This window comes from Pempheris klunzingeri, chromosome 4 (genome assembly GCF_042242105.1).
Source record: "Pempheris klunzingeri isolate RE-2024b chromosome 4, fPemKlu1.hap1, whole genome shotgun sequence".
Lineage (NCBI taxonomy): Eukaryota > Metazoa > Chordata > Actinopteri > Acropomatiformes > Pempheridae > Pempheris > Pempheris klunzingeri.
Window position 1 is genome coordinate 6588554 of NC_092015.1, and position 16027 is coordinate 6604580.

The 16027-nt window shown below is 41.0% G+C and overlaps 3 protein-coding genes across 3 annotated transcripts; 2 read left to right on the forward strand and 1 right to left on the reverse strand.

Annotated features, from left to right (window-relative positions):
• Positions 1-550: 550 nt before the first annotated feature.
• rwdd2b (RWD domain containing 2B) lies at positions 551-3938 on the reverse strand. The gene is made up of 4 exons (XM_070829497.1): positions 3548-3938; positions 3381-3448; positions 1775-2143; positions 551-1679 (listed from the first exon to the last, which is right to left on the reverse strand). The coding sequence occupies exons 1-4, from the start codon at positions 3758-3760 to the stop codon at positions 1427-1429; spliced, it is 903 nt and encodes a 300-aa protein (XP_070685598.1). The 5' UTR covers positions 3761-3938; the 3' UTR covers positions 551-1426.
• Positions 3939-4022: 84 nt separating this feature from the next.
• usp16 (ubiquitin specific peptidase 16) lies at positions 4023-9549 on the forward strand. The gene is made up of 18 exons (XM_070828998.1): positions 4023-4259; positions 4441-4510; positions 4611-4807; positions 4897-5000; positions 5102-5214; positions 5318-5553; positions 5637-5732; positions 5846-5976; positions 6063-6150; positions 6548-6629; positions 6717-6808; positions 6891-6944; positions 7046-7213; positions 7392-8076; positions 8345-8439; positions 8634-8720; positions 8833-8980; positions 9069-9549. Exons 2-18 carry the CDS (start codon positions 4447-4449, stop codon positions 9188-9190), a joined length of 2562 nt encoding a protein of 853 aa, XP_070685099.1. The 5' UTR covers positions 4023-4259; positions 4441-4446; the 3' UTR covers positions 9191-9549.
• A 178-nt stretch (positions 9550-9727) lies between these two features.
• On the forward strand, positions 9728-15123 carry LOC139200282 (transcription regulator protein BACH1-like). The gene is given in 6 exon segments (XM_070829540.1): positions 9728-9798; positions 11050-11307; positions 11749-12915; positions 13009-13215; positions 13988-14146; positions 14148-15123. Coding segments are annotated over 5 exon segments (1986 nt in total). The 5' UTR covers positions 9728-9798; positions 11050-11067; the 3' UTR covers positions 14361-15123.
• The last annotated feature ends 904 nt before the right edge of the window (positions 15124-16027 follow it).

Here is a 16027-nt window from a genome sequence, read left to right on the forward strand (position 1 = left end):
ATAACAGCTGGAGTTGCTTTAACCAAATCATTGTTGAACTATTGGTTCTTTGTCTCTTGGTTTAATACAGCTCTTTTTACATAAAGGTTATTTATTGTATTGTATAATTTAAGCATTTTAACATCCACAAATCACAGGCAACATAAGGATGGTATATTTCCCAACTTTGATAATATAATGCTGCCATCTGCAGGCCAATGTAGACCAACAACGGCTGCATTACAGTCAAGAAATGCCTGAGATTACTGAACATTAGCTTTGTCTTCAAGATGTGGGTCCTTGTGATTTCCTTTCATCGTGTAGCTCCAAGTTGAGCTGAGCTTCAAACCTCCCATATAGTATAGATTTAGTACCACTGCCTTGGTGAAAAAGTACATCATGCTTTGTTTCATCAGTTATTTTTTTACAAAGTCTGAACTCTTATCGTTACCTCAGTGTTCAAACTGCTCTGATGAGTTCAGTGGCATTTTTACATCTTTGGATGTAAGTATGTTGCGTACGACTACACCCCATCTTACAAGTCTTTAAATAATGAGTGTGTGTATGTGGACTTCATGTGCATGTAAGAAGTGCATCTTACTTGTGAAATCACCTATAAAACATCCATAATTACCATATATTATAACATTTTCAACACTTAACCCCATAGTGACTAAATCCAGATGAAAATCTATATGAATGTTTTTAAAATTTCAACCTCAGTCTAGGGGGTCTCAAAATTAGATTCATGTTCAATTACCGCACGTTTTAATTGCCAGAAAGTAATCCACAATTATGCAGAATTTATCTTACAACTAATCATTCAAAGAAAATTGGAGAGTACCGTTCCATGGTTATGTTGTCCATAATTCATAGAGGAAAATCAACAGATTTCATAAACAGATACCTTGCATATTGTTGACTATGTTGTCTAATTATTACTGTGATATCAGGCCTGAAAATCCTATAATAGCCTGCTGGTAATACACAGTGGTGCCATTTGAGGAAAGAAACACCTAGGGCAAGGTGCGATCTGCAGCACATGCAGGAGTATTAAAATTGCAAATATAACTAAGCTCCTTGACAAAAATCTAGGAAAAAAAACATCTTTTTAATGCTGCTTTTGGAAATATATGCCTATTAGATAAAACAGTGAGAACTCTGTTTCTCAAATTGAAGAAATGTTCTTTCTGCCTTCTGCCTCCCTATCCAGTGAGGTCTCAGGTGTAACTTCTGGTCAGCATCCATAAAAAGGTGATTCATTTATTTCAGTTCATCAGGCACATGTGACTACGTGCTTACAGTCGATTTATATGCTTGCATGTGAAACAAAAGAAATGTTAAATGTCTTTCCATTTCTAAATTAACACTTATTTCCCAGAGAAATTACTACACTGACAAGGCACCAGCCAAACACCTATGATTATTTATTCTCTAGGTTTGGCAACTACCTACCTTCAATGCCAAAATACATCTGAAAGACGTCACAACAGCCTTTCTCATTTAAAAACTGGTAGAGCTGCCCAAGGTCCATGTGATTACCTCTGTTCCCATGGGGGTCAAACATTGCCTCTTCAAAGCCTGTGAATTTGCGCAAGGAGTCTATACTCTCAACAGTCCTGCTGTCCTCGCCCCGATGATCAAGGGGAATATCCTCTCTGTGTCGAATCATGATCTTCTTCCATGTCAGAACCTTCACTCTGTGAAATAGGAAAAAGTTTGGAAAAATAATAAACCTGGAACCTCAGCGGGCTTCTCGGTGTGCAGCTGCTAAAAATAACAACATTTATGATACCTGGACCAGAACTCCTCGCAGGCAGAATGAGGACCTTCCACACACACAATACCAGGCTTCCCGGGCATGCTAAATCCTGACAGACCCAGCTCCTTGGACCACTCCAAGATGTTCTTCCTCTTTGTCTTGTTGTAGATGTGGTGACTGTAAATCCACAGTCGGCTGAACACTTCCTGTGGCCGTGGAGAGGCAGACTCTTTCTTAGGTGCCGGTGTTGCTGATAAGCTCTTAATAATGAAGAGCTGCAGGTTATCTTTCACCCAGTCCACAGCGGAGAGAACACACACTTCCCCCCGGCAGTTTTCCATGAGGTATGCATTGAGATCTGTGTGGAGCTGTGTCTGCTGGGCCCTGCTGAGACCGGCACACCTAGGGCACGAATAAAACATGCTTTAGGAAGGATTCACAAAAGATTCAAGGGTACATGGAAACAGAGAGCAAAAACTACCAGTTGGAATTAATGAATGAGCTACAATTTGCAAAATATCTATAACAGATAACAGATGTTTTTGCTTTACATCTGCTGTAGTATTTTTCATTGTGATGTACATATAATCTCTTCACTACTAGACATCTATCTAAAATTGCTAGTTTGAGTTGACTCATCTATATGTGAAAATGAGATTCTTACTTTGTGTCCGATACTGGTCATTGAAATAAAGTAGACAAGAGGATGGACTCATATGTTTCTTCCTACACAAGCAGAGATTTTAACTACTCATCAATAAAACCCGAGATGATTCATTCTGTTTATATGGCAGCTTTTATATGGATTTTAAGATAAAAAGTGTAATTACTGATGAATAATTATTGATATGTATTAAATCTTGCAGATTTCTGAACCCCCAACAAGGCCGGTGTGGTAGAAAATAACCCCTTACTTTCTGCCATTGTGTCATTAGTCTGCTGCTCATCTGTGTCATTTTCAATAATTTAACTTTCACATCAGACCACACCAATGACACTGTTGTCCTTGGCTTCCTTTTGAGGCCCTGTGCAGTTCAGGCTGCCGCTGCAGGGTTTATGGAATGAAAACTTTTTCCAGGGGCAAGGTTGAAGTGTGCGTGCTTTAGTTATTAATGCCTGCTTAATATGAAGGTTTTATGAAAATATTGCAGCTAACCAGCTCCTCTTCACACACAACCTCTAAATGGAAAACTTTTTCTTTTCTAAATAAAGCCTGCACAAACAACACAGATGAATCTCTACCAGAGACTATTAATCAATTAGTTGTCAACAATGAATTAATCACAGAGAGGAAAAAAAAATCAAAGTTACCTGAATTTCAGCCACATAAATATGACTATTTTCTGATTTCTTTGCTCCTCTATCACAGTAAACTGAATGTCACAATCAAGACAAAAAACTGATCAAGAAAATAATCAACAATGTAAAATGTTATTTCCAGCTCCACTGTATTTCTATAAACTCTCTGACCTCCTTAACATTAAATTATATGAAAATATTGCTGCTGTTTTGCAACATTCTTTTTTTTCCAAATATTTGCAAACTTTATAATTCTTATAAACTAAGCATGTAGTTCTTATTTTGCACGAGAAGAGGTCTTTACCTTCACTACACATTACAGGTGAATACTGGCTCTTACCGGACAGTTATCTCTGGTAACACACTGGGATACTCGGAAGGATAAGAACAGGACAGAATGACATCCGTCTGAGTGGAGAAATAAAATAAGAAGAGACAGGAAATAATGACGCATTAGTACATATTTAAATGACAATGAGGGACTGTGGCTGTCGGTTTGTCGGGTACCCTCTCCATGCTCGCAGTGTCCAGCTTCCGTTTGATGAGAAACTGAGGCCTGGAAGGAGGAGGGATATCTGTTGAATCTGAGCCCTCCGCATAGTCCCTGAGCTCGGCTAGTGCCAGCTGGTCTGTTATCTCCAGCTCCTCCTGGGTGGGAAACATGCTGGTCAGCAGCTCTATCTCTGCAAGCTGGGACTCAGCCCACGCCAAGTAAGACATGCTGATGAAGGCAAACTAGAAAGTCGATCTTCACTTCTGCTGTACAAATACATACATAAAAGTCTTGTCACGCATGTAACATATATAAAATATACTTAAATAAGCTACATATAGCAGGAGCTGAAGAGACGAGGAGGCTAGTTAAACACCTGAACTACTTTAGTAACCGCGCTGCTAGCACTGCACTCAGCCGGTGATGGTTTCACGTCGGACTGTTTTAAGCGACGCACACCGGAAACACGCGTACGGACTAGCAGAAACAGCGACACCATCAAATTTTGCTCCTCTGTTGTCTGCATGTGTCAGCTGGGATTTTTCTGTCACATCAGTTGAGTGATTTTTTTTTGGCGATTTTCAAACTTTATAGACACATTTTCTTACCTGAAAGCTTCCAGTTTACGGCTGTAAGCAGCAAACCATTTCATCTGACGCTATGTCCGGATCCACACAAAGTGAACGAAACTGAAAACTGTGAAGGCTTCAGGCTCCGTTTGTGACAGTGAGTTGACTGGACCATGAGCATGGTTTAAACGTTACGTTACTGTTTTGCGCTTAACTCTGAATGTACAGGTACTACACTGTGTTTAGAGGCAGTTTAATCTGGTGAAGCTATTAGCTAGAGCTAGCCTCCATTAAGCTTACATGTGTGTCTGACTTCCATTCATTTCTAATTGTGAAAGGTGAAAATGGGAAAGAAAAGGGGGAAGGACAAGAGCTCCAGAGAGGAGGAGGATGATATTGACCTAACAGGTGAAGAATATATCTCATGTCACATTACAACCTGTGGAAAGCCTTGGGTGACTTTCCCCACTTTGTGTTTTATTCTTATTTATTTATTTAATCCTCACAGGTCCATCCTGCAGACACATTAAAAAGGGAACAGACCAAACTCTACTAAAGAAACTCTCTGGGAATTCTGATTGGACGAGTTGCCAGGATTGCAAGCCTGAAGTAAATAAAGAAAACATCGGCACCACCCTGCCGCAGGACCCCGAAGAAGAACAAGAAACAGCAGCTGTATGGATGTGCTTGAAATGTGGCCATAGAGTGAGTTTAATCAACCCATTTATCATTCAGAGTTTGAGATCGTATGAAATACATTTTTGCTAAATGATCAGATGCGTCTTTTCTACCAGGGATGTGGACGAACCTCTGAGAACCAGCATGCCATCAAACATTATGAGACTCCTCGGTCAGATCCACATTGCCTTGTGATCAGTTTGGACAGCTGGAGTGTGTGGTGAGTGTGTTGCTGTGGTGTGTTAATCACAAAAATATACAGTGTTTTTTTTTCAATGAGAAGTATATGATCTTTTTTATCATGTGTTGCCAAACTTGCAGGTGTTACATATGTGATGATGAAGTCCACTACTCCAGAACTGGACATTTGGCTCAGCTGGTGACCAACCTAAAAAAGCAAGCCTCTGCAGATCCTATAAAGAGACCACAGAAAAGTGGGTACCATTGGAAAGTTTAGCATCACCATGGAATGATTGTTTTAATGGAATTACATGTCTATATATAACAAAGTCCACCATGTTGTGTTTCATTATTTAGGAGTGAAGGAGGAAGATGGTTTGATGGAAGTGGAGCTGAAGACAGAGAGTGTAGCAAAAGAGGAAAGTGAGGAAAAGGAAAACAAAGAAAACAAGGACCGCCAGAAGAAAAGCACCAAGAAAGAGGGTGTTGGGAAATCGCAAAAGTCAGGCACATCTGAAGACCATGGTGGTGGTGTTTCAGTAAAGGGGTTGAGCAACCTGGGAAACACATGTTTCTTTAATGCAGTCATTCAGGTAAGATTGTGCTTTATGGGCTAAAATTAGAGAAGCCGTAAATCGTAGGTTTAATTATTAATTGCCGTCATTGTCTTTTCCAGAATCTCTCTCAAACACAGCTATTAAGACAGACTCTCAACAAAATGACTGAAGACAAAATGAGTCTTTACATTAAAGCTGTTGCCTCGTCGGATTTGGTGCGTTGCCCTTATTCTTTTAAATGTCTATTCTTAAATGCAAAGATGGAAGATCTATGCTGCCTAATATACACTCTTTGCTACTTAAGGAATTATTTTTATTATGATGGCAGGAACCTGTTGCAGTGCAGTTGGACCAACCCGGATCACTGACTTTGGCTATGTGTCAACTACTCAATGAAATCCAGGAATCCAAGAAGGGTGTGGTAACACCACGGGAGTTGTTTACACAAGTTTGTAAAAAGTGAGTGTGACTACAAGTTGACTTTAAATGTCCGGCCAAGCACCTTTGCATTAAGCATTGTTCATTATCTCGTCTTCTTTCTGCAGGGCTGCCAGGTTCAAAGGATTTCAGCAGCAAGATAGCCAGGAGTTGCTGCGCTACCTTCTGGATGGGATGCGAGCTGAGGAGATCAAAGTATGTATTCATTTTTGAACAAATCTCTGTAAACATCACAATGGGGAAAGACTGAAATGGACACTGTAGTTGTCCAAGTGGCTACTGCTATGACAGTATGTTTTATTGACATCAGAGAAGCACTGCTGTGAATACATTGCTTGTAAGCCGGCTGATATGTATTACACTGTGAATAAGCGTATTTTTCTCCTCTCATTTAATGACCTTGGAGATTTTGCTTTCCATAGAAAGCTGCTCCGATAGCTTGGTCAATTTTCACAGAGTGGAGGTTTCATAAGAACCCAATCAGCGTTAGGAGTCGATCTGTGAAAATGTTGTACAACTTAATATCTGGTCTTTATATATGGTTATTAAGATTTTTATCATCTACATTCAAAGATTGTGTTTGTCTCTCCAGAGAGTAAGCTCTGGGATCATGGATGCATTGAAACAATCTGGAAAAAGTACAGATGGGGAGCAGCTGAAGACACTAGTTAAAGGTAAGTAACTCCTAAGTCCTCCAGTATCAACAACAACCTGTTGCTATAGTTGATTGTGGCCCTGTAACAATGGAGTTTTTATTTCAGAGTACGAGAAAAATGAATTTCCAAAAAACTTTGTCGACCACGTTTTTGGTGGGGAAATGACCAGCACTATAATGTGTCAGCAGTGTAAAACGGTATGTGTTGTGGACAAAAAGTTAAGATAATCTGTCAGTGTCATGCCAATGTCAAACTAAATGACTGCTGCTGCACTTATAGGTGTCTGTAGTCACGGAGATGTTTTTGGATCTGTCCCTTCCTGTTTCTGATGAGGTAAAGCCCTTTTGAGTGTTTTTGACAATTTGTTGTGCAGTCATTTGTTCATGTGTTATTTGTGTTACACACATGTGCCCTCTTGTGACTCCATCTTGCAGGCATACAGGAAGAAGAACCAGAAAAAAGGTGCTCAGAACGCCCGTGAGTCGAGCCAGGATGGCAGAAACAGCCCCGCTTTGACCAACGGAAATGATGACATTCCCACCATGGCTGGCAGCAAGTACCAGCAGAAGAAAGCCAAGAAGCAGGCAAAGAAGCAAGCGAAGGTACCTTTATGACGTTTCCGTGCTCCAACATACCTGATTCAAATGAATGGGTTGTTATTAGCCATCTGCAGAGCTTGATGATCATTTAATGAATTAATCTTTTTGATGGATAGGTGTTGAATCATTGTACCGAATAAACTAAATAGGTCTTCTTTTCTTGTCTTGTCTTGGCCTACAGCATCAAAAGAGGCAGCAGAAGTTTGAGGGCAGACCCACTTTGGACAGTCTCGCATCTCCGAGCCACACAAAGAGCGAACCGACAGAGCCTGCTGCCGATGGGGACGGGGAAAATGCTGACAATGAAACGCATGAAGAACCCTCACAGAGTGAAGGGAATCCTGCACCAGTCAGTGTTTCTGAACAGGACCAGAAGAACCATGACACGGTCCAGGACGAGAAGGAAAATGAAGAGGACGAGGATTCAGTGATTGACTGTGACTCGTCAACTGCTTCATCAGTCAGCAACCGTTTTACTGTCTTATCAGAGGAGCAGCACTCAAAGGAGAGCCTCTTAGGCGATGACAAAACGTCTGACATAGATCAGGAAGGAGAAGACGACACGCGGCTGGTGACTGAAATAGAGAAATTAAACTTGGATGATGCCTTCATAGACGACCATGATTCTGTGGAACAAGGCGTGGAAAGTGAAGATGAGCCACCTGAGGCTAAAGAGTACACTGTCGTAAACCAGGACCCCGAGCTGGCCTTCCACACACTTGCTCCCAGAGCAGCCCCTGAGAAACAGGAGTGTTCAGTGCAGTCATGCCTCTTTCAGTTCACAGAAGTGGAAACCCTCACCCACAACAACAGCCTACTATGTGTCACCTGTACTAAACGACAGCCAAACAAAGACAAAGCTGGAGGTCTGTGGGGTTTCTCTCTCTAATCATATATGACCAAGTGTTGATGTGCTTTTCTTCTTTATATTGTTCAAACTGAATATGTTTTATTTTGTACAGTAGAATATCACCAATCCAGCACTTATAACAAGGCAAGAAGCCAATTGAAGCCAATGAAATTGTGTATCTTCTGTCTTTTTTCTAAGGTTTTGCTGCTGCTTTTTTTTTCTAAGCGTCTCACTATTCTGTTTGGGGATCATTAAAAATTCATCTTTATTTGTGTTTTCTTTAGGATCCAAGAAGAACGTCTACACTGATGCCTTGAAGCAAATGCTGATCTCCTCTCCCCCATCGGTGCTTACCCTTCATTTGAAGAGGTTTCAACAGGTAAGACAATTGAAGGAAATTTTAGCGTTTTTACTCTTTTGATCCAGCTGACTGTCAGCCAAGCTGTTTTTATTCACACAGCTGTAAACCAACCATCTAAAAAGCGTGGCATGTTTGTGTTTCTTTTGTAAGATGCTGAAAGCCTTCCGTTTATTGAATTTTTAATGAGATCACTTGTTGTTGTTTTCCTCTAGAATGGATACAGTATTTGTAAGGTGAACAGACACGTCCAATTCCCCCTGATACTGGATCTAGCTCCATTTTGTGGGGTTAAATACAAGGTAGATATTAGGATTAACAGCTTTCGTTAAATGCCATCAGTCTTATAGGCCTGTATATAAATAACTCATTGTTTTATTGTCTGAGCACTAACAAAAAGTTTTTTCCAAACAGAACATGACCGAGGGAGATACTCAGATTTTGTACAGTTTGTACGGTATCGTAGAGCACAGTGGAACAATGAGGTCAGGTCATTACACAGCGTACGTGAAAGTACGGCCTGAGTGTCCCAGAACCACACTCAACGGATTAGCAGCAGAGGGTAGGTGTACTCAGGTGTGATGATCAATGGGATATTAACTTGCTCTTAATATTGTAAGTATCTCTACTAACTCATCACTTCCCCTCAGGAGATGCAGAGCCTCCCAGAGGATCCTGGTTCCATATCAGCGACACAAGCGTTCAGCCTGTGAGCGAGAGTAAAGTCCAGAGTTGCCAAGCCTACCTCCTCTTTTATGAAAGAATCTTCTAATTGAACTGTGCCTCACTACTCAGGAAATGCAAACAATCAACCTCCTGCTGCTGCTTCAACTCCACAGTGTTTGGGATCTCAAACAGCGGACCAACCGTGTCCGGTTTTGTCAGTGACTCAGACTGGGCTGTGATAAAATCGCATTGATTATACAGAAGAGACATTTGACAGTGTTGACATTCTTCGTCACAGTGGTGTCACGCAGTGTATTAAGCATTTAACAGGACAGCTGTATGTTGCTCACACCCATGGGAGTATTGCAAGCTGTGTAATCAAAGTCAAGATAGACATTTAACAGATTGTGGGATTGGATTTGTAAACGTAGCAAAAGTCAATTTCAGGAGCTAAATGAAAGCTGGGTGGGGAATCATTTCTAAGAAATATTTATATTTCTATTTTTTATCAATGTCATGTAATGAAATGCTTCAAAATGAAAACTTTCTCCTGTCTTGTGTGCTGCTGGCTTTGACTCTTGCACCGTGCGCATGCGCATTAAGGTACAGCTGCTTGTCCAAGTTGTCACATGACACGAGAGCCCGACCCCGGAAGGCCAGAACCGTCTCTATCCAAAATTTACCAATGGCAGTGTTACCTAGCTGACATGGCAGGTCAGTGAATATTTGGCATTTTATAAGAATTTTTCATAGATTTTAATAAGAATATTAGAAAGTGATGTTGACTGGTTGAAGGTTTTGTTCTGTAGTCCTAAACAGGAAGCCATGTTTGCTCGGTACAGTAGTTATAACGTTAGCTAGTTAACGGTCTGGCCTAGCTGACAGCTTTTCCGTTTGGGTAACATTTTCGACTATTACCTTAATATCCTAACGGGAGTAATGTCAGTCGTATGTAATATAGTCCTCGTCTTAACTTTGGATATTTGTCGCTACGTCTCTCCACCAGGCCCAGTTGGGTAACTTGGCTAATCATGAATCAGCATTTTAAACTTGCTGCCCAAGTTAAAGAGTTAAAATGAAACCTATCCTGTCTGGGATCATTTAAGCCGTCTAGCTAATCCTTTATCCCAGCAGCGTTAAGTACAATGTAAACATTAAATTAACGTTACTGTGTTTAGCGACATCATCATAGTTACTTTTTCTACTGAAGTCGGACACAAACACTGGAGCACGTTATCCCCAACATTGAAATCCAAGCAGTAGAAATGCCGTAATTAACGTTTCATGTGACTTTTATGTATTTAGCGGACTCCTTTCAATAATGAGGAGGTACAATCAAGTGTCTTGTATAAGGGCAGATCATTTGACAGTCCTGTGATCTTTTACACATCATAGTTTCACTTAAGTATCATAAGTTCCTGAGGTTGGGTGCTGTAAGAAAAAAAGAAAAGAGTACATTTGCAGTGGGTTTAACTCAGTAATGCCAAGGTGAACCATCCTGGATGCCTTCTTTGAAATGTTCTTGGTGTAATTGTGCTTAGTGGACATTTCTGATTGTGTCACAACTACACTTCAACATTGTACCTCCTGCTAAAGACAAGATCCACTAGGGCTGCAAATGACTTCATTGTCGATTCATCTACAGATTAATATATCTGTCTTTGGTCATCATCAAATATTGTCATATCGTCAATACCCATCACAAGTCCGAGGTGACCTCTTCAAGCACCTTGTTCTGACCCATCAACAGTGCTAAACCTGAGGATATTCAGTTTACTGCCACAGAAAAGTAAAAGCAGGAGACCGTGAATTTTCGCTTTAAGTGATCTCGATTAGTTTTCTGTCAATAGACCAATCAATCATTGTCCGATCATGGCAGCTAGAATCCACATTATGGTCGTTATGGACAGTGTAGTGTGGACATGATGTTTTTTTTTGACTTCCCTGCTTCCCTCTGTCACACAGGCTGAGCTTGTAAGAACCATGTCGATCCAAGCTCCTCGCAAGTCAGTATTCACCTTTCAGTCTGCAGTGCACAGCGCCCATGTTCTCCAGTGTCTGAATGAGCAGAGGCAGAGGGACGTCCTGTGTGATGTGACGGTGGTGGTTGAAAACAGGAGTTTTCGGGCCCACTGCTCTGTCTTGGCTTCCTGCAGTGAATACTTTCACAGCAGGATTACCACTGTCACCAGGCAGAATGCCATCATCACCTTGCCTGATGAGGTCGGTTACCTGCTACACTAAACTTTCATTTTTCATTTATCAAATGAATGAGGAAGCATTTCTTCCAGCTTTTACATGGAAAATGCAGACAAAGCAACATTTATTTTCATAGCACAACTGTTGCATACTGATCTTACTCATGTTTGTGTCTATGTGCACATCACAATGTCTGTGACAACTAAATGTCTGTCAACTCTGCAGAGAATAATATAGAATTATGTTAATTAGGTCTTTATTCATTTTAATTTGGAAGTAATTACTGAATTACTTGAAATAATTCAATTAAAAAAGTTCTTCATTTCAGGACATGTATCAAACAGCCCTATAGAGCATATGTTTTTTCTTAATTAATTGGTCATCTTTTCAAGTATAGCCTTATTGTATCAATTTATGGTGTCGTGAGTTTTATCGTACAATTTGCTGTATCTCATTTCCTTACAGGTGACTGTTGAGGGGTTTGAACCTTTGCTGCAGTTTGCCTACACATCTAAGTTGCCCTTCACCAAAGAAAACATTCATGCCATTCACAGCAGCGCTGAGTTTTTAGGATTTCACAACTTGGAGTCAGCATGCTTTGATTTCCTCGTCCCAAAGTTTTCTGAGGGCAAAAGCACCACAGAGGAGGTCAGACGTAGAGCCTGTTGTCAGAGCCGGGATCCCAGTGCTAGCTTTGGCTCCAGCGTAGAGAGCAGCCAACCAAAATCATTTGAGTCACACAGCTCAGTGCCTTCAAGAGGTGATGAACAAACAGACATCCCATCACAGTGTCCCCAGAGTGCAAAGGGCAAGACGAACAGCAGGGAAGAACACTTCTGTTTGGAGAACTGCGGGCCACAAATGGCCCCTTTATCTCTGGAGTTAACCGAAAATGGTGTGTGCCCCATGTTGTCTTTGCCATCCCCAGACTCCAACAAAGCAGATGATCCCTCTCAGTTTTGCGAAAGAGACATTTTGGAGATGGGAGATGTGTGTAATCAAAGCGAGTTGAGTTTGGCAGACTGTGGCTTACCCTGTGAGCTGTCAACCCCAGGGGATGTGAATCCGCCAGAACCCACTGAGCCATCAGGCAGCGATGTTAAACAGACTGTTGAGACGCTTGGTGCTGAAACCAGCTGTAAGTCCGGTTCATGTCCACTCAACACATCAGGGGCGGAAGATTGCAGTGAGTTATTAGAGCAGACTGAGGCTGGCCTTGAACAGAGGATGGCAGGTGATCTCTCAGACCCCGCACTAGCTGCTCTAAACCACGAAGAGGGATTTGGAGAGAGGAGCAGTGTGGAGAGGGAGGTGGCTGAACATCTGGCAAAGGGATTTTGGTCTGACCTGTGCCCATCTCATGCTCAGCCTCTCCCTCTGGATCCCATGGACCAAAACAGTCTGGCAAAAGTATCAGACTTTCATTGGCTTAAACAGCTGGACCTGACCTCCAGCGTAGGGGACTGTCCCTTCCTCAGAGACCTTGGGACAGGTGATGATCCGGCTCCACGCCCTGACAGCCTGTCTCTGTCAGAGAAGAGCCCCTACTTGTCCTCCTCGCTCAACTCTGGGGATGACTCGGACCTGGACACAGATGGAGATACTGAGGCCAACAACAAAAGAGCAGCAGAGGTGGTTGTGATAAATATCTGTCGTTTGGTTGATATTTGAAGATAATACGTCAAATAAATCGAGCTCCGTGTTCGAACATCCTGTACTCAACAGATTCAGCTCCCGTTTCCAGTGGAGCAGATCTCAGCGCTGAGCCGGAGTGCCTTCCAGCAGCTTCTGAGACACCATCAACTGACCCAAGATCAGCTGGAGTTTGTCCATGATGTCCGTCGACGAAGCAAAAACCGCGTGGCTGCACAGCGCTGCCGAAAGAGGAAACTGGACAGCATACAGCAGTTAGAATGTGACATCAAAAGATTAGTAAGTTGCCTTGATTATGTGTGGAAGTCTTAACATGTTGTCAAACCCAATATGTTTGAATTTAGTGTTTTTCCTCAGCTACAAGTTTGTGACCCTTATTGACCTCTAGTGATGACCACTGTGAACTTTAGCAAAGGGAACAGAAGTCCTTTTTTAAGTTTCTGGGACAGCCCCCACCCTTCCTTTTACTTCTTGACCATTTGAACAAATCAAAGTGTTATTTTTGCAGCAGAGGTCAGTGTGCTAGGTAATTGGAGCACAAATCCAAGAGAATGTATCTACTTAAAAAGCAATGCTTCACACTGCAAAATATTGTAATAAAACTCTGCATCATTTTCTTTTGGTGTGACAAGGAAGCTTTGTAGCACAGTCCTCTGTTATTAAGTGTTTGGAAATTAACATAGATCAGAGGAGCTAACCACTTTAGTCAAAGTCAAAGTCAAATTAAACTCTGTGTGAGTACAAAAACGATGAATGACAGCAAGTTAATTTCGTCCCCTTCTTCATTGAAGTGCCTTGGGTGTAAATTCTGCAGCACCTGTAGAAAGGTGAACGGTAGATTAATGTTTACAGACATAAAGGACTGGACCAGGAAGCGTTTTAAATAATATAGACTGAGAAGGAGACATAAATGAAAAGGCAAGAAGCATTAACAAAGAAACAGAGAAAAAACAACCAAGAATCTGGCTGCCTGAAGATGCAATATTCAGTTGTAAGCTTTCTTTGAAGGAGGTGAAGATAAGAATGAGCTATCCTGTCGTTCTTCTTGCAGAAAAGTGAGAAAGATCGGCTGCTGCAGGAGCAAACTGAGCTGGAGCAAAACCTGGAGGAGACGCGGCAGAGTCTGTGCGGGTTGTGTAAGAGTGTCAGCATCGAGTCTGGCTCGGATCAGGACCCCTGGCAGCTCCTTGCCGATCTCTCCTCACCAGAACCCGCCCATGTCTTCCCATAGCCTTGTGGGTAAAGAGGAGGAGTCCCAGATCACTATGAAAATGGTAAGTTGTTTCTTCAGAATAGAGCCCATGCAAGCCGCCTGCAGGCTCAGTTCCAACTGCTGCACCAGAAGAGGCAGTTGCTCCAGATCCCACATCTTTGCTCAGCATCTGTCTGGACATGGATATACTGTAATCTTTCTTTTTGGATAGATATGATTTCCTGTGTATTTGACTGACTGAGTGATTCTGACTAATATAGGTATCTTAAAGTGACATAGAGAAATGTCAAATTTCCATCACTGTATTTCTATTATGCATTTCACTGTAGTAAATACAAAATCATGTATTCTTCATTTTGAAAATGTAGAAATTTTCAGGTAATTCCCAAATGTTTCCATTTGTAAATTATTTTTCTTAAAATTCAGCTTGTTTTCCTCAGGGATTCTCATAACCTGACTGTATTTTGATGGCTAAAATAATTCTCCTAACGCAAGCGTACACTTGCAGTTATAAAAATGAGACGTTTCTTTCATTTCAGAGTAATTTTGCAATCATTATAATCTTGACACATACTGTATTAATTCACCACTATGCTGTTTCTGTGATTAAATATGCACAGTACTAACAGAACTTTCTACAATAGAAAACAAGGAATTGTTACAGCTAAGATTAAGTCACAACAGCATTATTTGAACGTCAGTGCATAGTTTGAATGAATAACTGTCAGCTTCAACAGTGTTACAGGGAATATAAGAAATTTTGATGCAAACGTGCCTTATGCAGTAGTATAGTATGAATACAGACATATAAAGGCAATCTTTGTATACCTTTGTAAATATTCTTGCACTGTTGCACATTAACCCAGAACTCATATTGATGGCATTCTCTTATGTTTAGATCTGTCTTCATATTGCTTATTTTTATTGAACGCTTTCATGGATTACAGATTTAAATAAACAAACATTTTATTACATTTCAGTGTTTTATTTCAGTTAACAAAAAGTAATATTCCCCCCTATTGAGCACGTTACCACTGTTTGGCCAGTAGATGGAAGCAGAGCTCTGTTAATCTCCCCAAGTACGCTGACCCCTAGCTGACTGACTACAGCACTCTAACAGTACAATTATTCCTTCTGAAATTCATCTGCAAGAGATTGAGCCTTCTTTTAGTGATTGTTATGCAACCCCAAGGCTTGTAAACTTTGAGCCACAAACTTCAGTTGAAAAAACACACAAAAACTTAATGCATGATATAACGAATAAAACTAAACTGGTAATCAGAGAGAAAGTTGGTCCTGAGCTCTAACTGAGGAACAGGTTCAGAACTGCTTGCATTATTATGAACAAAATGACTTTGTGTCCTTAAAGCCTTAGCCTTGTGGTTATTGCACATGAGGTTGAGCTTTTATGAACATAAATTAAGACAGAAATCCATGCAGTTGCGGGTCCAGTACCTAACAATTGGAACCGAACAGCTGTCTACAGATTTATTAAAACAATACATCATACAATCAGTAGGAAGACTATAGCTTATACTATTGTAAATTAGTGAAAAATAAAACACAACGTTTAATGCTTTGTTTTTCTTAAACTATAAATCATTGCTTGATTTGTGTAGCCTTGTGTGTTGGCTTAGTTTTTTGCTGAAGCAGACTACTTGGAAGAACTGACTTGTTTATTCACATATGTGGACATTCATGTACAATAGGCTGCAGATAAACAGTTCAGTCATTATTAAACCAGTTCTGCACATAACCTGCGCCCCTTATAGAAAAGGGAAGTAAGCCACCTGAACCATTGTATCACCCTACACATAAACATGGATTCTGTAAGAGTCAAAACTGCCGCAGATAAACGAGACACAGCATGTATCTGCA